This window comes from Pogonomyrmex barbatus, unplaced genomic scaffold, assembly GCF_055798465.1.
Source record: "Pogonomyrmex barbatus isolate J1 unplaced genomic scaffold, ASM5579846v1 scaffold3, whole genome shotgun sequence".
NCBI classification, from domain to species: domain Eukaryota; kingdom Metazoa; phylum Arthropoda; class Insecta; order Hymenoptera; family Formicidae; genus Pogonomyrmex; species Pogonomyrmex barbatus.
In genome coordinates this window covers 8,361,978-8,389,725 of record NW_028297127.1, presented here as the reverse complement: position 1 = coordinate 8,389,725, position 27,748 = coordinate 8,361,978, and the positions used below count along the sequence as shown (strand labels likewise).

Genomic DNA, 27,748 nt, shown 5'->3' with positions numbered 1-27,748 from the left:
TGTGTGAATAATTATCAATTCATGAAAACATTATTTAATATATATGCGTGATCAAAGATACTATTGCAATTTTTGTTTTGCACATATGGAAGATGACTGTCATAATAAGAAATATGCCTGATAAGTTAATCAGTGAATTATTTATTTTCTTTATCTTCTATTTTCTTTATCTATATCACACTTGCTTCTAAGTGATAATTGGATTATATTCCATATAGTTTTAAAATAAAAATAACATGACATTTTCATTACAATAAACAATTATGTTCAACACTCTTTATCAATTTTTATTTAACATATTTTTATGTTGCCAGGAAAAGAATATTATTCCCTTGCATTATTTTGTTGAAACCGGCCCTGTTCATCAGAGTTGAATCATCTCTCAATCGTCGATTAATCATAGCATTAGTAAGCGGAAAATATTTTTCGCGTCAAATAATTTCATACTCGTATTGTCCATAGAATTCTGGAATCAAAACACATAATTTCAAAGAAAGATTTTATACAAACATAAAATTTAAAATTGATATCTTCCTAATGCTCAAACTATATAATCTATTAATTTTTATACAGACAAAAGATTTTCAATGCGATGGACAATAATATGGCTAATGAGAAGCAGCACTGTAGACAGTGCGCAATTAATTAATTAATTCTAATTATAATTAGTAGCTTTTGTAAAATATAATCTATTGTGCATTACATTTATATAACACATAATACACACACACACACACACACACACACACACACACACACACACACACACACACATATATATTTATTTATTTATTTATAATGAAGTTTTGACAGCGCGTCATTTTAGTTATAATTAGCAGTCCTCAATTGTAAAATATATAATTTGTTAATTGTGAGTTGTACTTTTACATAAAAGTATTTATTATTTATAATAAAAAATTCCGATTCATGTTATTTTAATTATAATTATGGTATTCTTCAATTGTGAAGTATAATCCGTTATAATCGTGTATTACATTTTTATACAAAAATATTTATAATCAGAAATTTCAACATTATTCTAATTAATATGAAAATCGATCGTTATATATTTTCTCTCGTAGTGTATTTTTAACCTAGATACAATATCAGTTAAAATAAGTATTACGTCATATGAAATGAGGACTATCATTGTAATTATTTAGCGGTATTATATTGTCGAGTCATTGATGAGATACATATTATCTCGCATGCATATTTCGACTTCTGTGTTGCGATTTCTTATCTCGCTTATTTATATTTTTAATCTAGCTTATCTATACCTCACGTTACATATTGCGTGTATTCAGTATTTTGAAATAACACGACAGTAAGGCATTAAATTAATGAAAAAATTCTCGCATTTTTCTTCGTTCTTTTATTTGTCGTCGCAAAATGTATTTCGATCACATTTCATCGCGTATATTGTGAAACTTGACTTCGTTATAAAAAGACAAAAAATGCCTTCATGGTAGTATTAATTTATTATGTTTCATCGTAATTTTATTGATGAAGTATTTTCGTTAATATTTTCAGCATTTCATCATATTTGATCATAGTTACGTAATGTGGGACCAGCATGGCTATTCTTAAAATGTTTGTTCCTGTATTGCATAATTACGTCGAAATTAGTGACGCTGGTTCACGCACATATTCTCTCCTCGACATTTATATACATATAATATATATCCTTGTACTGGAATCTATACAATCCGGTGAATTGATAACGGACAGAGAATTTAATACATGTAGTGACTCAGCATTTATATTTCTAGAAGCGATGTACGATTGTCCACTTAATTGACATACTTAGTAGGACGCGCGAATCCATTGTCTGAATTCAGTGCTTCGCATAATTGTCGCCGAGCTCTACCTATTAGCAAGCGTACTCTCAACAAGATTGCAAATTGCCCTGTATCCTGGTGACCTTCAACTCTTATCTCCGTATTGTAGATCTTCAAAGCAGAAAGCAGATGTCATTTGTCACGATTGCGAATGCATACCGCGATCAATTTTGATATTAGCTAAATCAAAAGTTATTAACTTTTTAATCTTATTATTCAACTTACTGATTAATTAATTATTATTCAACATTAAAAATTATATATAGAAAATTATAATGTGAAAAACTTTTTTCTAAGAAAAAAGCCAATATAATTATTTAGATAGAAAGTTTGTATATATGTATATTTTGAAACTTAAATATGTTGAAATATAACATCATACATCTCCTTTTTTTTCATTGATATATGATGCATTTGTTTCATCAGCAAATACTAGCGTGACATATTAAAGATCGTATGTGTCATATATCAAAACATTGACACCAGCATAAAAGTTTCATGGACTGTCTTGTTATTTCTTCTGAATATCTATGTCAAAACATCTGATCGCAATTCTTTGAACAGTTTAAAAATAACTTAATTTTCAAATTCATATTGATTTTTAGAGAGAAATTCATATTTCAGTACTGATACTGAAAATAAAAATTTTTATCATCAATTAAGAAAAATGTCAATTACATATACTTTTTTTATAAAAATCTTAAAGATCATGTCATTTTATTTATATTTTAACTTCTTTAATCTAAATCTATGTTTATTTTGAACTTTCGAACAATTTAAAATTAATCTATATTAAAAATATATGAATCTATATAAAAATGAACGTAAGGGGGGTACCCGGAGTTTTTAATTCTTTACAACAGTTTTGGAATTTCTATTCGTGATGAAGTAGAGTTACTAAGAATCAATTGTATTTTTTACGATCGATTTCCGTTGTTAAATGATGTAACACATTCTCTCAAATGATAAGCATACGATGCTTATCGGAAAGAAATAAAAAATGATAACACACATATTTGCAACACGTCAGCCGTCCACTAACAATATTGCTGACAGGAATTGTATTCAATTTCACGTACTGACAAGTGTATCAAGTTTCACATTATCAAATCATTTTTGACTAGTCATAATCATGTGAGTTAATGCTGATATAATTTCGCTGAGTTTCAAACGTGCGAAGATAATTCCTATTATTTTTATCATCAACATCCTTCGCTTTTTTTTTTTTTTGCACAATGCGGGACATCGCAAATTGATCTCGTCCAAGCATGCATGAGATTTTGAAATTCTCGCAATTTCGTCGTCGACGAAACAGTATTTCGCAATCGACAAGTTTCTCACTAATGAAAACTATGATGAATGTAATAAAACGGCAATGTGTATGTGGGAAAGATAGCTCTGCGTGTGAATATATAGATGTGTGTGCAAATAATTTGTACTTGATACAAAGATTCGTAAGATCGTCATGTATGTGTTTATACGAAGATATATGACCACATGAGTCTTCAAGGTTCCATTCACGCCGCCGTTATATAAATGTGCTTTCTGATAGTCATTCCGCGAAATTCGCATTATATAAAAATACACAGTTGCACGTATTGTGCAATTCAAGTTTTCAGATTTGTCTATTAATAGAAAGTAGAGTGAAACAGCAAAAAAAATAAATGTACGATTTTGGCTCGAAATGCCAAGCTATTGAAGTAAATTTAGAGAAATTGATTATTAATGAGTTAGTATTAATTACTTATTTTAGTACTTAGATTGCTAGCATTTGGTAATTTAGCTTAGTGATTTAGTACAAAGAGTTTTTAATGATCATAAGTATTTCAATATCAAAATTTTGATATTAAAATCTAGATGTACATATTTTTCAACGATAAATTACTTGTAAAATTCGAAAGATTCAATTACTTGATAAAACACTGGTATTAATATTTTAAAAAATAAATTAGCGCAGTACTTTCATCAGTGTTTAAGATTTCCTCCATGTAAAATTAAAATATAATATTTTTATTTGTGATGAAATATTTCTTAATTAATTAATACCTGTGTGATTTATTATTATTTAAATGCTATTAACGTTTCTTTTAATTAGAGATTAATTAATTGGCAGGCAGTAAGTAATTGTAATAGCTATTTAATAATAGATATTTACAGGGAAATTGTATATGCTACTGATGATGATAACAATATATAGAATAGCAATTTAACTCTCATAATTTTTAATATTTTATCAATATCAGTGTTTTCATTTTCATTATCTCAGTCAGGAATCAATACTGCCAAAGAATCACATATTATCAGTGTGTAATTTCTATATTTTTAGTAATATTCAGTAATGAATTTTTCTAAGAATAAAGCAAGATGTAACATTTAGGCAGCTAGAAATCAGCAAATTTTTTTCTGTACAGAATTACAGATAATATTTTAGTTTTCGTGTGCGCAGAATACAAAATCAAGAATACAGAATCTTATATTAATATATAACAAGAAAAAAAACAATTTCCAAAAATTTTTTATCGACAAAGTTCAAAATGTAATCGTAATAATTATGCGAGCCGTGTTTGACAAAAACAGACGAGACGAGTTTGATGAGCAAATCTTTACAATAATGATGGCATATACATAATTTGGAATTTGTTCTAAATTTTAGAAAGCGAAATATTCTACTAACGTTGACAAATTTTTGATCGGTTATTTCACTCGTGTCAATCTGTGCAAATACATTGCGCCATTACGCGCAATATTACATTCTATTTTTTTACATATATGACGCATGCAAGTGCAGTTCAGCTTTTTTTAATCATAGAGAAATTTGTCACGTTTGAAACAATTTTAATTTTCACGCCAATTTTTCCAAGCTTGATTATCGCTTCCACGATAAAGATGGATATACAATGAACAAAATAAGGATGGGGGGTTTTATTAGAGTGAGAATTCAACAAATTTTGATTAACTTAATCGTTGATTTCTTGAATCATATCTAAAATACCATTTATTAACGCATATAAAACCATTAATATCTTATCGCTTAATGTACGAAAAAAAATGAGATCAATAAATTATGAAAAATTTTTATATTGAAAAATTTTTACATTTTCCTTGCGATTAATTTTGAATTTTTTAAAGGCAAAATTTGCTTGGGATTTTTCTCGCCTTTTTCGAGAAGAAAAAAAAAGAGCAGCTCGTTTGCAAGCAAATCGTATATAATTTCCGTTAGGAGAAATCCCTCAGGGACAAATTCGACCTGTCAAAACAACGGGGCTGATTCGCAACACGGGCGGAATGATGTGAATCAACGTAATCGCGAATGTGCGGCGCGCGTTCGCGATTTTCCCGCGTGGACCGCGACGCGCAATGATTGGCTAGGCTGCCTAATACGCCGCCGCGCGATACGCGATGAGCGGAGTCATCGTGTCATATATCAGATACTTTCACTCGGTATGCTCGAACACGCTCGGACACGTTCGAGCACGGCGCACAATTCTACGGCGGTGACGACGACGACGACGACGACGACGACCATCACCACGACTGACGACGGATTGCTCTTCGGTCGTTCCTCGCAGACAACTTCAGAACGGCGACAGCTACGGCTGAGTTGACACGAATGAATTGTGTTGTTCATAGCGGAAGCCAGCGGAAGCCACATTGATAGGCCTCCTCTTTGCTATGTGACATCCCTCTGTCTGTCTGCCTGCCTACTTGCCTGCCTGCCTGCCTGCCTACCTGCTTGCCTGCCTGTTCGCCGTTGCATCGTGCAACTTGTGTGCCGTGATGCAGTGCGTTAATCACTGGCGTGACTGACGAAGACAGAGCGTTTCCATAGGGTGAAGAGAGGGATTGATCTCTTTCCGTCGATCTTGGTGGTGTGTGCACGGCACGGTGACGCGGCACGGTGTGGTGCGGTACGGTGCGGTACGGTGCGGTACGGTGCGGTACAGTGCGGTACGGTGCGATACGATACGGTACAGTACGGTACAGTGCGGTGCGGTGCGGTGTTGTACAGTGCGAACGGCTCGTTCACGCGAGAGTATTATCGTCGACCTTTAAATGTGTCAGCATGGAAAATCAAACGAGCGGACTGGATCAATTTTGCGGCACGAAATTCTGGGTGAGTGAGAGGAAAAGAGAAGTCAGGAAAATTAGATTTTTCCTTCCTTTACCTTCATCATTTGGAATTTTTTTTCTCTCTTTCCCCACGTTCTCGAAATCGTTACGTTACGGTTGATCCACGAATCGCGTTAATTCGAGAGGAAAAGATTTGTTCAGACAAGGCTGAATTTTCCTCGCATGGTCCACGATGGACTCGTCGTGAATCGGCCAATTGTCTCGTCGAACGAGGTTCTTTTGGGATCCTTCGACTTCTCATGCACGATCATGTAATCACCTTGGGATACGTAAAGAAGAATTCATGTAGAATCAAAACGAACGACACTTTTCACTTTTTATTCTTCGCTCATTTTCACGAGTCATCGAGTGATCTCACGTCGAATCTAGCGATTATCGTTTTATCGTTTTCTCTTCATATTCTGATGAGATATCACTTCGCTTTATCGCCTCGTGCTCAGCTTTCTTGCAAAAACATGCGCGCGCGTGCGCGCGCTAATATTCCGTAATTATAAAGCCGATACGATAAACCAATGTTATTTCCTTCGGTTGTGCGATATTTCGATTTTGATCGAGATCGCGGAAATAAATCACGCTCGTGTGGACAAAGCAGCATGAGATGGGAGCGTAATCTTGGCGCCGCGTGTGCAAATACACAAGTATTATTATTAAAACAAGCGTTTATCAATCGGTGAAATCCGCATATCTTTGTGGTGTTCTACTATTCTCCCGTATGTGAGATCAAAGACAATATCGAACGAATGCAAGAATGTCTGCTCTCTTATGACAAACAATTCGATAATTATCGCGCTCATGCAATCCATAAGAATGATATCTATTTCTATTTCTATATATGTAGGTTAATTCTGTTCTCGATTTAATTTACTCTATTGTTTTCTAATACCAATATTAAAATAATATTAATATTGACATTTGAAAAAATTAATGTTACTATTAAGCATTAGTATTATTGACATTAATATCAGTAGTAGTTAGTATATAATCTATATATAGTATATTCATAGTAGTATAATATTAGTATTAAAATCAGTTTTGGTAATCATCGATTAGTACTAATATCATTAAAACTGATATTAGTACTAATGTTGATTTAATATAATATTTGATACTAATCCTAATGCTTGATATTAATATTATATTTGATACTAATATTTATAATTTTTTAATTAGAATTAAAAAATAAATTAAAACATTGATAGAAATGAACATGAGAGCACGAATCGAGAGAGATACTTGACCTTCCAGTGATAAAAATGGACCATCCTTGATTTTCAACTTGGACCGAAGGCCTGTAACTTTTTAGGAAATATTTGAGTGATTGCGTTGTTCTTAAATCTTTTGATTAAGAAAAAGATATCGCTGTTCTTCGGGAATATTTTAAGAGGCTAACGACGACATAGACTATAGTTATGACAGAGAAAAGAAAGAGAAAAAGATCATTGGAATAATTGAATGGTAGACTCGTTGACTCGCTTGCTGCACACCGCACAACGCTGTTGTGTAATAGTTTAAATTTCCTAAACGTCGCGTATCAAATGGAGCGGCTTATATCATCGGGCTCTTCCTTTTTTTCGTTCATTCGTAACATTCAGTATTCAGTACAATTTAAAGTTATCGAAACAACCGGTCAAATATCTGGATAAGCTTAATAAATAAATCTTTCATTATCTTTCGCGGATTAGAAATTTTTTTTTGCATAAACCTTGTTATATCAACATTAACCTCCTTCGAAACATTACTCTGTTAAAGTTTTTTTTTTAATGTCCATTAATGCTTTTTGGTGCAACGTCAAAACTTTTGTCATAAGAGAGAGAGAGAGAGAGAGAGAGAGAGAGAGAGAGAGAGAGAGAGAGAGAGAGAGAGAGAGAGAGAGAGAGAGAGAGATTTACTCAGGTCAGGAGACACGATAGTCAATATTTTTGATTATCGATTAAAATTCTCTTTTTTATTATCCCCCCCACAGGAAATATATATTACGAAAAATATTACCTCAGCCAGGGATCGAACCAGGATCGCCTGCTCTCCGGGCAGGCATCTTATCTACACTGAGGCTATGGTAATATTTATCGCAATATTCAAATTAGATAAGATTATGGACAATGAATTATAGGCATAGATGGAAATTTCTATTTTAAACGATTTTAATGATGTCAATCGCTGATTAAGTTAATCGAAGTTTAATCAAAGTCGTTCGGAAACTGTTAAAACTTGTCAATTTGATAATCATATTTCAAAGAACTTTGTTATATAAATTTAAATTTAATTAATTTATTTTAATTTAAATTGGAAGAACTTATTTATATTTTAACTTATTTATATTTTCTTATACGAAAGAATAATCAACTAGACACGTCCATCATCATATGCGCTTATCAAACTTGCTTAATGTTGAGTATTTTATATAACTAATATCTTTAATCCAGACATTTTATCAATCAAAAGGGATGAGAACAAAAATCTGGTTTTGCATATTTGGAAAATGTATAAATTTTAAACATTTTAAGCATAAAACCGCTGTCTGTTTTCTGATTCGCTGTCTGTTTTTATTGATATTTTACTCTTGACGATATATTGATTTTTATGATCCGTATCTTGTAAATTATTAGGGATAATTCTGTTTACTTTTGAAAACATATAAAAAACACATAAATCCGAGCTCCTTTTTATTTTTATATATAATTTCGATGATGGGGATACTAACTTTTAAATACTACATTAAATATTACCAATACTCTCATTTTTCAATCGCTATTTCCTGCTAAATTATTCAAGTGCAAAATTCAGGATTATACGCATGCGTTAAAGCACATGATTAACTCATAAAAAGCTTAATATGTGCAGAGGTGTTTTTTCGATTTTTGTTTAGATAGGGAAGTGCAATTTAACAGAGATCATTCTGCAGTTAATTTATATTGATTAGTAATTGATTTGAACACAATAAAATAGTTCCTTTAAATTTCTATTAAATGTTCCTAATTTTACAAGTTATTTATCTCTTAACTAATTTCTCTCTCTTTTTCTCTCTCTCTCTCTCTCTCTCTCTCTCTCAAGATTATATCAAAATATAATCGTTATAAATTAGAAATAGCAGATATGTTATCTATTTGTCTTACTAAAATTGAAAATTCTTTATCTTTTCTTGAGATGCCTTTAATGCAAAAGATATTATCTTGATATTATCTCTTTTAAGACAAAAATCGATTCCAAATTCGCCTTAAATCTTATTAAAGTAAAAACTTGCAAATTTTGTAACAACTTGTTATAGAAAGTGAAAAAAGAAGTTCATTAAAGCGACATGATGACGATTAATATCTTGATTTTAAAATTTCTGACTGTTTTAGGATGCTAATCTAACATGGTACACAGACACTCCAGATTTAACAGAATGTTTCCAAAAGACAGTACTAGTATGGATACCATGTGGATTTCTATGGATGTTCTCGGTGATGGAAGGATATTACTTTTTAAATAGCAAAAGAAGAAACGTCCCGTACACGTGGTTATTTATTTCTAAACAAGTACTTACAATAGGATTAATTTTACTTTGCATAGTCGACTTAGGAGTGGCAATACATGAAAGTACTAAAGATACGGTCTACAGTGTTGATTTTTACACACCCGTTATAAAAATCATTAGCTTTGTAAGTACAATAACATTTTTTATATTAATAATTATATGTTATTTAAATATATGTCATTCTCTAAAAATATTTTTCTATAATTTTTAAATAATACTTTTTTATTATTTTTGTTTTTTCTCTGAAAGTAATTAGATAATGATTATTTGTCATAATGGGAGAAAATTAATTATATTTAAAATAATTATATCTGATTACATAAATTCTTTGTATCATATTTACCTAAACTTGTTAATTATTTCAGACATTAGCATCGGTTTTGATGCAGTACAATAGAAAATATGGAATGCGAACATCGGGTCTTTTATTCTTGTTTTGGTTCTTTGTTGTAATATGTGGATGTGTCCAATATAGAAGCTTTGTAAATGAGTTCATTAAAGGGGTATGTTAATTAGATTTTTATAATGCTAATGTAAAATAATTTAAACGTAGATATATTTAAGAAAGTAGCATTTTCTACATTGGAGATTCTTACATTTTTATAGATTGAATTTTTCTTAGATTAGAGTATTCCATATTATCAGCTGTTATAAGAAGGCTAGTGATTTTTAAATAACATAACAAGATTCATAAGAAAATAATTTATTTTTAGGCAGAGCCAACATATCCATTGGTGTCTTATATGATCTACTATCCAATAGTAGTGATATTGTTTGTACTTAATTTTCTGGTTGATGCAGAGCCTAAATTCTCCGAATATCCTACGGTAATTTCTTTTTTATTAATTGTAATGATACGTAATGCTGTTAATATAAGATTTTGGAAGCTGATAAATAATCTTGAAATATTTATTTTTACTTGCAGGTCGAATCTCCATGTCCAGAGCAAAGCTCTTCTTTCCCTTCCAGAGTGATTTTCGCTTGGTTCGATTCTTTAGCCTGGAAGGGTTTTCGAAAACCGCTCGAGACATCCGATTTATGGTCGATGAATCCGGAGGACATGGCCTCGGAAATTGTGCCAAAATTTGACAAATATTGGAATAAAAACTTGAGAAAAACAGACGAGTAAGTTTAATTAATATATCTCTTTATACAAATGTATAAATTACTTGCAATTAATATAATTTAGCGAAACTTTTTCAAAATAAATTTTTTGAAAGCGTTTATTTAAAATTGTAAAAAGAGATATAGGAAACATATTTGTGTTGATATCGATACAAAAAAAACATTTATATGAGAAAAGATATTTATTATAAAAATTATATTTCTTGTGATATATGTATATAGAATTGTTACTTTAGATATTTTTTAAAATCAATTTGTTTATTACGATAGATTTTCGAAATATTAGCATATTATCTGCATAAAAAAATTTATATCATTAATAAACATTAGTAAATAATATAATGCTCTTTGATAAATTTTTTATTAACATATTCATACATTTCTTGTGCTAACAAGGCTGATTTGGACTTACTTTAGGTAGGATGTATCATATAACATCTGGATTATTTTTAACAGTCAAATAGAAATGTATATAATAGATATTCTTTATATATATTATAGAGTAGAAAACGCAAAAGCATCATTCCGAAAAGCGTCTGGACAAGTAAACTTTAACAGTAATCGAAAAAAAAAGATTGCCTCTATCTTACCGCCTATCTGCAAAGCTTTTGGAGCAACATTTTTATTTGGTGCGTTCCTCAAATTGATTCAAGACGTTATGACCTTTATTAGTCCACAAATATTAAAGTAAGTATTAAAATTTTCTCTTATTCTATTTTAGATTTTATACAATGTATATTTGTTATATAATTGTTCTAATCATTCTTAGCCTGCTTGTGCAATATATTCTTGTAACACGTCTTTTTTTCCATATTTTGTAGGCTTCTGATTGGTTTTATCGAAGGAGAAGAGTCAATGTGGAAAGGATATTTTTATGCTGCATTACTTTTACTTACAGCAATGCTTCAAACATTAGTACTGTCCCAATATTTTCATCGTATGTTTTTGGTCGGACTACGCATACGTACTGCATTAATCGCAGCGATTTACCGTAAAGCGCTGAGAATGTCGAATTCTGCGAGGAAAGAATCCACACTCGGCGAAATAGTGAACTTAATGTCCGTAGACGCTCAAAGATTTATGGACCTAACCGCGTACATAAATATGATCTGGTCGGCACCCCTGCAAATAGTGTTAGCTTTATATTTTCTCTGGGAAGTATTAGGGCCGGCTGTACTCGCTGGTTTAGCAGTTATGATCATTCTTATTCCCGTGAATGGATTAATCGCTAACAAAGTGAAAACGCTGCAAATTAAACAGATGAAAAGCAAAGACGAAAGAGTGAAGTTAATGAACGAAGTACTTAATGGTATTAAAGTTTTGAAACTTTATGCATGGGAGCCTTCATTCGAGCAACAAATACTTAAAATTAGAGTCAAGGAAATTCAAGTATTAAAAGAAGCGGCGTATCTCAATGCCGGTACGAGTTTCATATGGTCATGCGCGCCCTTTTTGGTATGTTTTTGGATGTACATTATGAAAATTTCAAAAATAGCGATTTTATTGAATGCTTATCTCTTTCTCTTTTTTTTTTTAACAAATAAAGTCTTGCTATAATCTTTTTAAAGTTTTTATTGTGGAAAATATTCTCTTTTTTTGAACTTTTCAATTATTATAAAATTACAGAATATTTAATTAAATATATATTTTTTCTATATCGTCTTATTTTTACATAAATGTGCAGGTATCGCTGGTATCTTTTACAACTTATGTACTTATAGACGAAAAGAATGTCCTAGATAGCACAACTGCCTTTGTTTCGCTCAGTTTGTTCAACATTTTAAGATTTCCACTCTCTATGCTGCCTATGATGATTGGTAATATAGTTCAAGTAAGTTCAATAGATGTAATTTTTTTCTTTTCCTTTATTTATAGAAATGTTTATTGATAGTTTATACTTGACTAATATATTTGTATACATATTTATTTTATTTAGGCTTATGTCTCTGTAAAACGCATTAATAAATTTATGAATATGGAGGAATTAAATCCAAATAATGTACAGCATGATCCATCAGATGGTAAGCATAAATTTTTTTTTAAACTAACATCTCAATATGTACGATGTATATTTATAATATATATTTTATCGTATTAATTTAGCACACGCATTAACTATTGAGAATGGTAGTTTCTGTTGGGATAATGAAGATATTGAGAGACCAATATTACGAAATATCAATTTCCATGTAGAACAAGGTCAATTAATAGCAATAGTTGGTACAGTGGGATCAGGTAAGAGTTCTCTTTTATCTGCTCTGCTTGGCGAGATGGACAAATTAAATGGAAGAGTAAATACAAAAGTGAGTATTTTTTTATTGAAACATCAAGCAAAATTTACACATTTTCTCATAATAAGAATTGTAATAAAATTAAAAAGGAGAAGAAAAGAAGCTTTTTATTATACGTGCTTATTTTTGAAAAAGATTTAAAAATGCCAAATGCCATTGCAGAATAAATTCTATTATATGCTCTTGTTATGTGTTTGAAAATATAGTGTTAAAAAATTAGATCTTGATTCTTGGTTCTTAATAAATATTGATTAAATTGAAGAATATGTTTTATTTATCTCAAATTAAATAAATTGATTGGAAATTACTTTTATTAATTAAATTATGATAACTAAATTATGATATTAATACAATTATATTTTTATTTCTGATATTTTAAATATTTTTCTTAGGGTTCAATTGCGTACGTTTCGCAGCAACCGTGGATACAAAATGCCACATTGCAGGACAATATCCTATTTGGAAAGGCCTTGAATAAATCGATATACAATCGTGTGATTGAAGCGTGTGCATTGAGTCCTGATCTTAAGATGCTACCTGCAGGAGATCAAACGGAGATCGGGGAGAAAGGCATAAATTTGTCTGGTGGTCAAAAGCAGAGAGTGGCCTTAGCTAGAGGTGTATATAATGATTCGGAAAATTATTTCCTGGATGATCCTCTGAGCGCAGTAGATTCACATGTAGGAAAACACATTTTTGAGAAAGTGATAGGTCCAAACGGTCTGTTGAAAAAGAAAACTAGAGTGCTTGTTACACATGGCATCACGTACCTGCCAGAGGTCGACAACATTATTGTTCTTAAAGATGGCGAGATAACAGAGAGTGGGACTTACAAACAGTTGTTAGAGAAGAAAGGCGCTTTTGCCGATTTCTTAGTGCAACATTTACAAGAAGGTATCTATCAATACCAAATTTAACTTTTCTTTTTGCATACTTTTATATCATACTTATTATAAAATTTATTGTTACATTTTCCCTGGATTTAAGTTGGAAATCGTAAGTCCGCGAAAAAGTAATTACGACTTGTTTTCTTACTTTGTATGCTTGCATAACAAATACTCATTATATTCGCTTTATTAGAAAAATTGCTAACAAAGAAATGTTCCATTAAATCAAAAGTTCTGCTATTTCTTTGTTTTAAGATTTTATTTGCCGACAAAATAGTAATAATTATTAGTAATAATTATTTATTTAAGAATAACTAAAGATTAATTTAAGATTAATTAGTTTTTAGTGTAACTAATTTTATATAGATTCTTTCATATGTAGAATTTTTTAAATACGTATAATTTACATATATTTAGATATATTATTATAACTAATATTTTTTTTATGCAAATATAATTGATTTTTTTTTGTTTTCTTATCGATATTTTTTAAACTATTGAACATTTAAACTTATAAGTTTGAGTAATTTAATTTCTTTAATATTTTATTCAAATTTGTTTGAATTCCTGTTTTGCACTTTTATTTAGAAATGTTTACGCATATGAAAATTTTCTTGAATTTTTTCTCATTTATACAAAATTGATATATGTGGTAACTAATTCGTTGTGGTAACTAATTCATTACTAAAATCACTCGACGAATTTGAAACAGTGCACGTTGATGAGGGTTCTGAAGCAGATTTGCGTGAAATTAAACAGCAACTTGAGTCAACGATGGGAGTTGACGAATTGCAACAAAAATTAACTCGCGTACGGTCCAGAATATCCGAAAGTTTAAGTGAATCCGGTTCTGTAGCCGATAGAAAATCACTCAATGGTTCTCTGACAAGGTATAATCTCATTAAACGTATTTTTTTTAATAAAAAAATGATAATTTAAATAATAATAAAATAATGTATACATTGTATATACAAATAGGCAATATTCGACGGAAAGTCAACAATCAGCAAATTACATGCATAGCAATAGTACAAAAGAAAAAGAAACATCGAAGCCCAACAATGTCGGGGAGAAACTGATAGAAATTGAAAAAGCTGAAACCGGAAGCGTAAGTTGCACCAGATATCGCTGGTGATCTTTAAAAAAAAACTTCTCTATAATTTATAATAACCATACATTGCATATTCATGTTGTCAATGTTTTTTCGCAAGGTAAAATGGAAAGTGTACTCTCATTACTTGAAATCTATTGGATGGTTCTTATCGATATCAACAATCGTGATGAATGCGGTCTTCCAATCGTTCAGCATTGGCTCAAGCGTTTGGCTCAGCGTTTGGTCGAACGATAATCAAACCGTTGTGAATGGCACGGTCGATACAGCGAAGCGAGACATGTACCTTGGAGTATATGGTGCACTCGGTTTTGGCCAAGGTATGTTTCTATAGGATTCTTTAATCTTTGTAACATTCGTTTGTCAGATAGATTCGATTGATTAGTACTATATAAAATATCATGTTTACGAAAGATGATCAGGTAAGCATGTCTCTGCCACTGATATATTTATATAAATATTACTTTTCTACCACAGAAGGCAATTACTTCATTTTAATACAATGTTAACAGGCAATGGCACTTAATCTTGCTCGTCATAGCATAATTCAATCATAATTCAAAAGGCATGTTCCCTCACAGATTACACATAATTGGGGTAACTAATCTTAATGTAGTCATTTCTAAAATTTCATTGAGTTAACAATGATTGAAATTAATTTAATTACTAACCCAATTAATACGATTTTTGTTCCGAATAAATGTTATGAGTTATGTGTGTCCGTGATTATCACGCATTTAATTCTCAAAGCAATTCAGGTAGAATTCTTTTTAAGAAATTAAACTGAGTGTGGTTTGCTGTGTCTACAAAGCTAACGTTACTAATTCAGAATTTAAAAAGCCATTAGACATTGAATCTTTTCAATAGACATATGTTTTTATTGCAAGTATAGTAATAATTTTCTACAAATAATCGCTTCTTTACTATTGCATGAAATACCTTTCTGTTTGAAATGTCTTTTATTCAGTACAATTTGCACCTCTTCTTAGATGATTTATTAATAGATGATTATTAACTTTAACAACCTTTTTTATTATACATGAGAGAAGAAACTTATATTTAATAGGCAAAGATTGATGAAGGAAAATTGTTCACGGATATATATTTAGGATACTACAATTGATGAATGTTATATGTATTTGTATATAATTCTCTTACGATCTTTTTATAATTTTCAAATACGATTGGTACAATTTATTAAAAATTTGTTCGATGTGTCGTTCACTATTTAAAGTTTACTACACAGAAAACAAAAGTAATTTTTTTAAATACATAATATGTTGTTACGTCTAATATACGCATGAAGTAGAAAGACAAAAGAAAGCTTCGTAGATTGATGTATCCTAAAATAATAAAAACGGGAAATCAGTTTATATCATATTAAATCGATGATTTAAATATGTATACGTTAGAAATATTAATCGAAGTTATAAAATGAATGTAAATTGACAAAAATCATGTATTCAACTAAATGTATGATAACTCAAAATTTTGCAGAATGCCCGCGCTGATTTCCTGATCAGATAATTGCCTGTAAATTAGGCTGGATGACTAATAAGCGTAGTAACATAACACATGTTAATCTAGAAAAATTTAAACTCTAGAAGGAGAAACATTTGAGACGGTCTTTATTTGTCAATTGCAATTATGATTGTTTAATTTAATCAGAACTTTTATCAATAAAATATGCTTGAATTTTTAGTATATTCAAAAATACATATTAACATATTTAATATTAAATGAGGATTTCTGACTCAGATTTATACAACATGCAGAATATAACAACGACAATCTATGAAATTCAATTCGAAAGTCAACTTATATCGAAACCCTGACATGATTATTTTTCCATACCTTTTCCTAATGATATATTGGTATTAAATGCGTATATCACACATGTTGTAAATTTTATGTTAATAAAATAAGGATCGTGATCACATTTAATGCTAAACATGCGATGAGAATGCGAGCCGTAATGTCTCGCATATGCAAATTTTTCTCCATCTCGAGTCATGACAATCTAGCCAATTTCGCTTTTCGTTTTGTTGTTAACTTATTATTACGGCTAATAATTCTAACGCTAGTTGTGTTAGCGTGATTATATACATAAATGAAACTGCAAAAACATAAACATAATACATAAATGAGACTGCTCGTTTTTGTACATCCTATTATAAACAGTTTTTTTTTCTTTTTTTACGCAGCACCCGAATTTAGTTAATAATCGAAAAAAAAAGATTTTTTTTCTTCATCACTGAGAAGCATTTATTTACTTTAAATTGAATTTCAGCCACTTTTGTAGTACTGTCGCAGATAGCGTTGATTATTGGCTGCCTGCAGAGCAGTAAACTGCTGCATTCCGAGTTATTGTTCGGTGTACTACGATCACCTTTAGGATTCTTTGATACTACGCCGTCCGGCCGAATATTAAATCGTTTTGGAAAGGATATTGACATAGTAGACAACCTTTTACCTCCGACTCTTAGGTTTTGGTTCCTTTGTCTAGTATCGGTATGCGAAAATTTAGTTTTAATCTCTGTATGTCACCACACGAATTGATATTTAACAGGAGCACTGGTCCACCAATCGGTACAAATATGATTAGTTAATAATTCGACGAATTAAAAAGAATTCCGGTCATCGCAGTCTTCATTATCGTTCATCAATGATTAGTAGGCGACCATTAAAAGCGCGCATTATTAATCAACGTAATTGCATGCTCGGTGACACTGTACATATCTCTTTTCTCACAATGTAATCTCGTAAAGTACTCTTTGTTACAAACTTCACTTTTTTTCTCGTTTATTATCATATTTGCGTTCTTCATTTCTCTCCTCATTTATTATTTTGTACCTATATTTATTGTGCCTTTATTTTTTTCAGTATATGATATTTAATTTTTCTTTTCTCTTATTTAGTATGATATGATTATAATTATGTGTACCTTAAATCATGTGTGACTACTAGTGAGGAACTTGCATATGACAGTTTAGACGCGTGATGAGCAACTAATGAAAATGAACATTGCCGATCGTAGAATTTTAATCCGGTATCCGATGTGACACAATCGCGGACGCAAATATCTATTATGTAAAAACTCTGTCAATTTTATCCGATAAATCAAAGTTGATCATCGATCGTTGTAGGCGTGACGGTTCTCGCAACGGCGCTATTCCTGGCTAAAGGGACGGTAATCGCTTCTACGCGTATCTTCATTGGTACGCTGCAACGTGTTCTTCGCAACCCAATGTCATTCTTTGACAGAACTCCGATTGGCCGAATTCTTAGTCGGCTTGGTAAAGACATTGATGTTATTGACAATATTCTACCAATGATTCTACGTTCTTGGATCACTTGCCTCTTTTCGGTATGATATTCTCATATAACTACGCACTACTGTATAAGTAATGATCGCTGTGATAGTTGTTATGAATTAATATGAAACGATATTTGCTACAAATAATTAATATCTCTTTTGTTTTATTTTTTTTTCAATTCAATCGCATACTTTTAAATTTGCTTTGCAATATTGATTTTACTTTTACCTTGCACGAAATATTTTTGTTTTCTGTTATACTGATAAATAATTTATGTTTCATCAGTAATTTATGTCGCTTTCCATATTATTCGTCATAGATTTTACATTAGAATTATTTGAAATGATAATTGAAACGAGATTTGTGAATATGGAATGAAATATGGAATAAAAAAAATATTTTTTCTTTTTTTCTATTTATTCTATAATAAAATCGCGCGTTTGTTCCGCATGTTTAGAGATATAAAAACTCAATATACACGAAGAATACATGAAAAGTGCGGATATCTAATAGTAGGATTGTACATTTGTCTTTTTCTTAATAGAAATTTGTGAATTATTTGGAATAACAAAGCTTGAAGTTTTAGGAGAAACAGCAAAATATTCGTAGCACTAATTTGCCAGCTAAGCGTACATGGGCACGGGTATGCAACTTGATGCGTAAGAAGTTGCGCGTAAGAAGTTGCCGGCAATCAACACAGCATGATGGATCGACAAATGTGAGAGGACACGAAAGGACATGATAAGTACTATCCTCGATGCTGTTTGTCTGGCTCGAACAGTATTTAAGCGGCTTACCCGTGCGTTTTGTGCGTTCAGCCGGTCAGGCCAAACAGTCATATCTTGAATGGCTGCTTGATTCTTCAGTTTAATCTCCTTCGAATTCATCAAAAGATACATTCCTACTAATAATAAATGTACTAGTAACATCTGAAGCAAAATTGATGAGTTAAAAAATATAGTATCCATGTATGAGATTGATCGAATAAGTTCTGATCCCGTCGGTTTGTTAGAACTTAATTGAAAATATTAATTATTGAGAATCATACAGAGTCAGAATCAACGAATCAACGAATCAACGAATCATGTTTTTTTTTCTGTGGTGCTACGTAAATTTATTTAATCTTATTTTTATTTTATAAAACACATGGTGCTGCATGCTTCTGCCGGATTTTACATTGTTCCATCCAATTACATTGCATAATATCATAAAACTCATTGATTATGGTGTATGCAAGTTGTTTCAGCCACTTTAAAAATGAAATGTAATGGGATTGGGTCGTTTATCTTTTTTTTGGAGCGACGCTATAATTGATGATGTTCATTTTCGTTTAGTATCAGTGTACGTATTTGAATTTGATGAAATGCATAAAGTGACGAGTGGCGAGTGACGATTATCTCGATTTTTTGCAAATTTTTTATTTGCGAAAATCAAATCATTATCATTCTTACATCGCTTAGCAAACTTTATCGTCTTCTCTTTTTACGTTTATATCGAATTTATCATATGTTAAGTTGTTTGTTTGTTTTTTTCCAGTTAAGTTTTTTTAATTGTTTGAGAACATTATTGTTTTCCTTAATTTTATTTCGTCTCATGACCATTATTGTGATGATTTGTACACCTGCTGTATATAATTATAGTGCAACTATAGTGTAGTGATCATTCAGGGAATGGACACAATTATACCAGTAATATTCGTGTACAGAAATGGTCTTGCTTGTGCTTGTTAATGCTTTTACTCTATACTCTTGCTTGTATAACATCCTCCTAATTCTGCCTTCTGAGAACGTGTGATTTATTTGTATTTTCTGTTGCTATATATATCCTGTTTGGTATGTCACACAGCAAACTTCACATCTTCACATAACATGAGACCAAAGCGGTAGTTTAAATCCGATGCATTGGAACAGCATTACGACAAAAACTAAAAAGATAAATACATTTACTGCAATTGTTTGGTATATCGGTGAACGTACTGCCTATCGAAAAGAAAAAAAAAACATTTAAATTTAATAATATCAAACGCGAAAAAAGAGACTGTTCTTGCGTGTAAGATACATGTATCTGATGTACACACGTACCCGCTTACGAGATAAGTTTTCGTTAATTTCTTTGCTAATTATCGACTTCTGTTTTCACAAATCGCGAATATTGTATCCAAGTACGGTTACAATGAAAGTCATCCATGTCTGATGTTATAGCGATGGCGAGCTTTTTCTGCGATTTGGCACCGCAGCTGGGCTGTTGGTTGGCTGCTCGCCAGATGCACATAATGATGCTGCGTGCTGTGATGCGTGCCCCATTGACCTTCTTTGATACGACTCCTATTGGTCGTATTATCTCCAGGTTTGCTAAAGACGTGGACGTACTGGATACATCTCTTCCTCCACAAATTTCTGATACCATCTATTGCTTGTTCGAGGTAATTTCTTTCGCAGAGAATGTGCCGAGTGTCGAGAATTACCGGTTGAGGGTCTTACAATTGCTTTCCTTTTATCTTCTCGATCTCGCAGTACGAATTCCGTTACCCGTACCATTATTTCCCACCGGAGAACTTTGCATACACCTTAAGGTGCAATCAGATATGTTGTTATTCCTGAATATGTAATTTGTGTTTGTAAGAGATGCCTGAATAATGCTAGTATTGGTATATTATTATGGTATATTACGCTGAATACTTTCGAACGGTATAATTCCGTCCGTAGCTTTGCAAACTGGTGTTGAAAGCACATTTGGAACACGTGTAAATGTGCCGTAGAGTCCGCTATCAAATATAATTGTGTCCGTTCTCACAATCGTTCTATTTATGAATCGTTCTATCTATATTGAAGTAAAGGATACTTTAACAGTATCGGATACAGTATCGGATGATAAAAGAAATTTAAGTAGCTAGCGCTAAATGCTTATATGTACTTGTCTAATGCACAGCGATAATCATATTCATAGTACATGTTGGTGGGCCTATGAAACAATCTTTGTTAGTTTGTTCTTGGTTTTTATATATATAAACAACTGCTGTCTATGAAAGAGATATGAACGCTCTACTCAACAGATTTCCGCATGGGATTTCCATGAGATTTTATTATTAATCCCTCTTTATTTATGCTTCTTTTTCCAAAACTGATTTGTTCAACTTTGCGTATTATTTATACACATTGATTTTTTTTAACATGCAAGTATTTCTTTCTATTTCCACTAATTTTTATTGTATAGTATCTCTGTATCTTGTAAGAATAATAATGAAGCAGAATATTTTCAGTATTATTAAGAGTTATATGCATTACAGGTGATAGCTACTCTTGTTGTCATAAGTTACAGTACACCTGTATTTATCTTGGTGATACTGCCAATAGGCGCGATTTATTATTTTATTCAACGTTTTTACGTTGCAACGTCGCGCCAACTAAAACGACTAGAGTCAGTGTCGAGATCTCCTATATACTCGCATTTTAGTGAATCAGTGACTGGTATGTTTAAAATTATATACATATGTAAAGTATGTAAAGTATTATGTCTATTATCTCGTAAAATTACAAATAATTTATTTATTTATTATTTAGGTGCGCCGATAATTAGAGCATATGGTGTGCAAGAACAATTCATTCATGAATCTGAAAATAGAGTAGATTTCAATCAAGTATGTTACTTTCCCAGCATTATCGCAAACAGGTATATATTTACAAAGCGATATACTTGATGCTTTTTCATGTTTTAACCAAAATATATCTGTTATAGATGGCTGGCTGTGAGATTGGAAATGGTTGGAAATTTAATTATATTCTTCTCAGCATTATTCGCAGTTTTAAGTAGGGATACCATGAGTTCAGGACTTGTTGGTTTATCGGTCAGCTACGCCTTACAAGTAAGATATCAACTGATGATAGATTGAATATAATAACATTTTAATGTTATATACAATATTTATTGTCATATCGATAAATCTTTACCATGATATTATCTGAGACAATTATCTAAATTAAAACACTAACAATATTTGCATTTTACAATTAAAGGATATTACTAAACATTTATATTTTGTGAAAAGATCCCATGTAATTCGCGTTATGTCTCACAGATTACTCAGACCTTAAACTGGCTGGTACGCATGACGTCCGACGTAGAGACTAATATCGTCGCAGTAGAGAGAATAAAGGAATACGGCGAGACTGCGCAAGAAGCAGCGTGGAAAAATACGGAGTATACACCTCCGAAAGAGTGGCCTAAGCATGGTCGCGTCGATTTTAAGGACTTCAAAGTTCGCTACAGGGAGGGATTGGATCTCGTGTTGAACGGTTTGACGTTTAGCGTTCTCGGCGGCGAGAAAGTCGGCATAGTGGGCAGAACCGGCGCTGGAAAATCATCCTTGACACTGGCGCTTTTCAGAATAATTGAGGCAGCTAATGGGAAAATCTTGATCGATGATATCGACATCTCTAAGCTGGGTCTTCATGATCTGCGTTCAAAATTGACCATCATTCCTCAGGATCCTGTACTGTTCTCCGGAACATTAAGGATGAATCTGGATCCCTTTGATTGCCATTCCGACGAGGAAGTGTGGAGAGCGTTGGAACACGCTCACCTTAAATCATTTGTAAAAAGTGCGAGATTTTTTGTTGAAAAATTATAAGGCGAATCGTACTTTTGTAAAATATAATTTATTTATTATCTTTTTTCAGATTTGCCGAATGCCCTTTTGCACGAAGTTACCGAAGGTGGAGAGAATTTAAGCGTAGGGCAACGACAATTGATCTGTTTGGCGAGAGCATTACTTAGGAAAACGAAAGTTCTGATATTAGATGAGGCAACAGCTGCGGTTGATTTAGAGACAGACGATTTAATTCAGACTACTATCCGTCAAGAATTTAAAGATTGTACAGTTCTTACAATAGCACACAGACTCAATACTATTTTAGATTCAGACAGGTATGTTTAAGTTATTTTAATATTATATTTCATGTTTGTATATGTGTATATTGCTTGTATATTTTATATACTGCAATTATATTATTTAGAGAATGATGTTTTAGAATATCTATGTGAATTTATTTATTTTTTTTTTTTAAGATTCCAACTCTCAATTAACTTCTTATTTTTTTCTTTAATTATAATGAAGAAAAAGAAATAGCTATATAAATACGATATTTTATTAGATACAATATTTTCATATTAAAATAAAATAATATTTGATATTGAATAATTCTTAATTATAATTACGTTAAAATTCAAGAAATAAAAAAAGTTGTGTGATAAAAAAATGTTAGATTATTTATCTTTTAAATTATAAAGCTATATTAGAAGACATTTGAAATTCGCCATGCTTATTCAACGGAAATTTGAACGACTATCTTTATTTTAGCTTCTGCTTTTATTATATTAAAATAATTTTTTATCTTGATATAGTTATATAATGATACAATCAACATCTCTATTTTTGGCTTATATTACGAATGATAATAATGTTTTAGGGTAATTGTATTGGACAAGGGTCTGATTGTCGAATATGATTCTCCAGAAGTGCTACTTCGCAATTCATCTAGCTCTTTCTACAGTATGGCCAAGGACGCAGGTCTAGCTGCTTAAGCGAAAAAAATGCATATTACTTAATGATTTTTTAGCGGTTATATATTATCTGCGAGCCAATGCGTCAAAGTAAATGATAAGCAGAGCCATAGAACAAAAAAAAGAATAACGCGTAGCCTTAGCATAGATTAATTTGTATAGCGAAATATTTCTATGCAGAATAAGCAAGTGCGTTTGATGTAACCGACAGTGCAATAACGTTAAATTCTCGTCAGAATTATTGTCATCAAATTTTACGTTCCGTGACGAGGAATGATTCTTCCCGATTGTACTGTCGATTATCGAACCTATTGTAGAATAAGTTTTGTAGTAAGGTCCTTCGTTGAAGTAACGCGACACATTGTTTCTATAAACTAGTGTCGATATCCAATATTTAACTTTAATCGGGCAGTGGTCGAGTGAATTCTTATATGATCAATATATTAGCATTCTAGTAAATAGAGCATCAATAAATTATATTTCATTCTTTATAGTATAAATATAATGTAAAAACATTTTTTTTATATTTCTCTACAGATCTGTTCTTATAATTTATAATAATGTATTTAATTATAAATGTAAGTATGACAGATTTTTAAATCTCATTTGCTTATTTATAAAATAATATTTGATTAATATTAATATATACAATGTATGATATATTACATTATATCAATTGTTATGTTTTTATATTCAATATTGATATAATATTATAATATATTATTATTGTATGTAATGTATAACTTTTAAGTAAATAATATTCTGTTGTTTTCAACGAAGTACCTGGTACCTGGGAAGTCAAAGTTAATACTGGTATGTTTCTAAGATTTGATCAAGTGGAATTTTTCACTCGACGATTATTAGGTTAAAATATGCCCATTTGAATAGTTTGAATTATTAAAAAAAGACTATTGACTAATACTGTATACAGTGATCGATAAAAAGTACGTGTTCACTCAAGCTAAAGAAAAGGGAAGAAAAAAATTAATTAACTGAAATTATTTCAAATAATCCATGAAGTAAACGAGCTTTAAAATGCTCTTTGTACAGTTATAATAGGTTTGACAACATTCAGGATGTGTTCTTCTTTGTGCGCACATGAATTTTTTCTTACAATTGTATCGTTCATCTAGAGATGCGCATTTTTATTTTCACATTTTTTAAACATATGACAATCAATCGCGATGACATTATTCATTTTCACTTTATTAAATCAAATGTTGAAAGACCAAGCGAGATGTATTTTAATCTGATTTCTTGCATACTTGCATATTAGAAATTAATTTTAAATCGAAATTGAGTACCGCTTATATATAATAACGTAATATTTTATTTTTATTATAAAATCACTTGTTGAAGCAAATAATAGTAATGTAATAGCACTTTCAATTTAGTATACATTTTGTATGCAGAAAAATATTTAGAAACGTAATGCGACATCACATTTTACTGTACATATTCTATCTCTTTATACAGTTTCATGTATTATCCACAAAGTATAGTTAAATAACATTTGTGCCTATTTTACAAAGAGCAAAGAAATCGCATTTATTATATCGAAGATTATATAGAGTACACAACTTTTAAAGTTATATGACTTATATATTTCGCGTTTCTTGCCAATGATTTATTCATGTCCTTAGGTAAATTCTTATAGTTTAGTATTCTCTTGAATTATTTACTGTTTTGTATAGCAATTGTACACATGTATTAAATTTATATAGCATTTTAAATCTCTTTAGTCTCATATATTATCGTTATTGGATACTTTGGAGAATATTAATATTACGTTAAATATATTTGCCTTGTATTTGCTGTTTTATTTGTAAAGGCTGCTGGAAATAAGATAATTAAAAATCATTCTATAATCGCTTAGTGCTTTATCGTTTGGATGTAATTTTGAATAATAATTCAACATTAATGAAAAACATGTGATTTTTGTCACCTTTAAAAAAGGCGATACTAAATTTATAAAATACTGCAGCTAAATTTATAATAAAAAGAACATAATATTGATCTAATGACAAACATTAAAGAAAAAAAGCCAAATGCCAAATGAAATAAATCAAATTTCAGAGCGATTTAACTCGATGAAATTTATATAATCTATTCGAGTCTTTTGTAAAATTACAAGACTTACAGATCTGGTGTAACTGCCAGATTATAATAGAAAATACTTGGTATCCCGCTGTAAATTTTAAAGCAATGTTTATGATTTTATTAATAAGTTACATGAACTAGAAAATAGAAAATATTTTGGTTCGATTAAATTGTCATGCAATGTCGATCTATATTTTTCGTCTAAGTGTCGGTCCACAATAAGTGATTTAAGCTTTAAGAAGTAAGAAATTGACCAATTATAATCGAATATGAAAAGAATACTCGACTATGATTAGTCAATTTCTTACGGCTTATAGATTAAATATTTATTGTGGACCGACATTAATATCATTAGAAGTTTCGTTGTTTTGAAAATTGGTCTCTTAGTGTGTTTAATATCTGTACTTTCAGTCTCTTGTGCAAATTTAAAAATCTGCAAGCAACTGTTTTATCATTCATAAAACTATGGGATAATCACTGAATCTGGTAAAATATTACTTTAATTTTTCCAAGTTTAGTGTAGTACATTTCGCACATGTTCCAATTCAAACAAAACTTTACCGTTTAATATTTAAAAATTGGTTAAAATTCTTGTTCACTTATGACTACTCAAATTGTGACATCAGAAATTAGAAAATAGTAATGAAAATGCTTGCAAGATGTATTTTATGGATTCATCTTCAAAGCATTATTTTATTAGAATATTTTTGCAAGAATATCTAAAATGGAAATATGTTTCAATAAGATAGTATTTACAATCAATAGAATCGACTTATAAAATAAGTATACTGAAAACTTCTTTTGTTTTGTTAATTAAATAGCTACATCTACAATTTGAAAATGAGTTATGCATAATCAAAAATGAAATGAATTATGTTATTTACACAACTATAATAAATATATAATATAAATTAATATAATATATAGAAATAAAAATATGATTTATTTCTTCCCCGAAACAAAATAATTTTCGATATATTTTACAAATCTATTCTATTGATTGCAAATATTGTTTTAATATTGTTTGAAAAATATTTCTACTTAAAATATTTTGCAGAAGAATTTTTATTGTATATTTTCTCTCTTATGTTAATCTGCGATAGTAATGATGAGTAACCAGAAACCTTAAAAAGAAAATCGAAAGAATTATACAAAATAAATTATTTTTCATAATTATGTATTGCGAAGAGAGTATGCGAAATTGTATTTTAGCGTTATTATCTCTCTTGTTAATGATATATAGATTAGATAAATTAAATATTTTTTAACTGTTTATTTCGCAGTTACGCGTGCTCTCACAGTTTCAATTAAATTATCTTTTATCTTAATATGTGCATTGTTGAACCCAACTTCTTGAATAGAAAGTGATGATGGGTTTTTTTTTTACTGTTTTCTTATCTGGCATTTTTAAACATGTGTATATGTAAAATTTTCACAATACTGATATATCATTCTCATAATGCAGACATTAAAACAAAATATAAAAATGGTATTCTCAATATTGGTTTCTTTCTTGTTTGTTATGTATCTTAGATATAATACTAAGCATTAAAAGAAAGCTTAAAAGCCCCGCAGGGAATAAACAAGATTGTACACTATACTAACACTATATTAACACGCGCATGTGAGAGAGCTTATCAACCACAATTATAATAAGCGCGGAAGGAGAAGTGCCTTCTTGTAAGAACAAAAAAAAGCAAGAAACCGATTACTGTTCGTAGTGTAAATTCATAAATTTATCGATTCATATTTTTAATTCTTTTCCGTGCGCGCGTTTCTCTTTCTCTTTATATATATATATATATATATATATATATATATATATATATATATAAAATGCAATACCGTAGCAGTAACAATTCGAATTCT

General features: G+C 30.6%; 1 protein-coding gene and 2 long non-coding RNA genes across 8 annotated transcripts; 1 reads left to right on the top strand and 2 right to left on the bottom strand.

The window, feature by feature from the left end:
* Positions 1-124: 124 nt before the first annotated feature.
* On the bottom strand, positions 125-6,385 carry LOC148935980 (uncharacterized). The gene is made up of 2 exons (XR_016139957.1): positions 6,008-6,385; positions 125-466 (listed from the first exon to the last, which is right to left on the bottom strand). It is a non-coding gene; the product is annotated as an uncharacterized LOC148935980 (long non-coding RNA).
* Positions 5,005-27,378, top strand: MRP (Multidrug-Resistance like Protein 1). 6 transcript variants are annotated; one of them, XM_089080074.1, is made up of 22 exons: positions 5,005-5,955; positions 9,314-9,613; positions 9,855-9,992; positions 10,203-10,316; positions 10,415-10,614; positions 11,011-11,031; positions 11,116-11,301; positions 11,436-12,069; positions 12,299-12,445; positions 12,551-12,635; positions 12,718-12,917; positions 13,298-13,799; positions 14,505-14,682; positions 14,771-14,900; positions 15,004-15,223; positions 20,422-20,642; positions 21,507-21,687; positions 21,781-21,889; positions 21,956-22,082; positions 22,296-22,818; positions 22,897-23,143; positions 23,686-27,378. In XM_089080074.1, exons 1-22 carry the CDS (start codon positions 5,905-5,907, stop codon positions 23,798-23,800), a joined length of 4,629 nt encoding a protein of 1,542 aa, XP_088936200.1. In that variant the 5' UTR covers positions 5,005-5,904; the 3' UTR covers positions 23,801-27,378. The 6 variants fall into 6 exon arrangements, with proteins under 6 accessions (XP_088936200.1, XP_088936201.1, XP_011637000.2 ...); XM_089080075.1 differs by lacking the exon at positions 20,422-20,642 and adding an exon at positions 17,194-17,414; XM_025218278.2 differs by lacking the exon at positions 20,422-20,642 and adding an exon at positions 18,050-18,270 and having other exon boundaries at positions 5,006-5,955.
* On the bottom strand, positions 19,308-20,439 carry LOC105427106 (uncharacterized). Its single transcript, XR_967850.3, has 2 exons — positions 20,302-20,439; positions 19,308-20,144 (listed from the first exon to the last, which is right to left on the bottom strand). It is a non-coding gene; the product is annotated as an uncharacterized LOC105427106 (long non-coding RNA).
* Positions 27,379-27,748: the final 370 nt, after the last annotated feature.

Coding starts and splice junctions, on each gene's coding strand:
- MRP (XM_089080074.1), top strand. CDS start 5,905: ATGGAAAATCAAACGAGCGGACTGGATCAATTTTGCGGCACGAAATTC. Junction 13,800..14,504: donor AGTGCAACATTTACAAGAAG/GTATCTATCAAT, acceptor AATTTGAAACAG/TGCACGTTGATGAGGGTTCT. Junction 21,890..21,955: donor CCCAGCATTATCGCAAACAG/GTATATATTTAC, acceptor TATCTGTTATAG/ATGGCTGGCTGTGAGATTGG.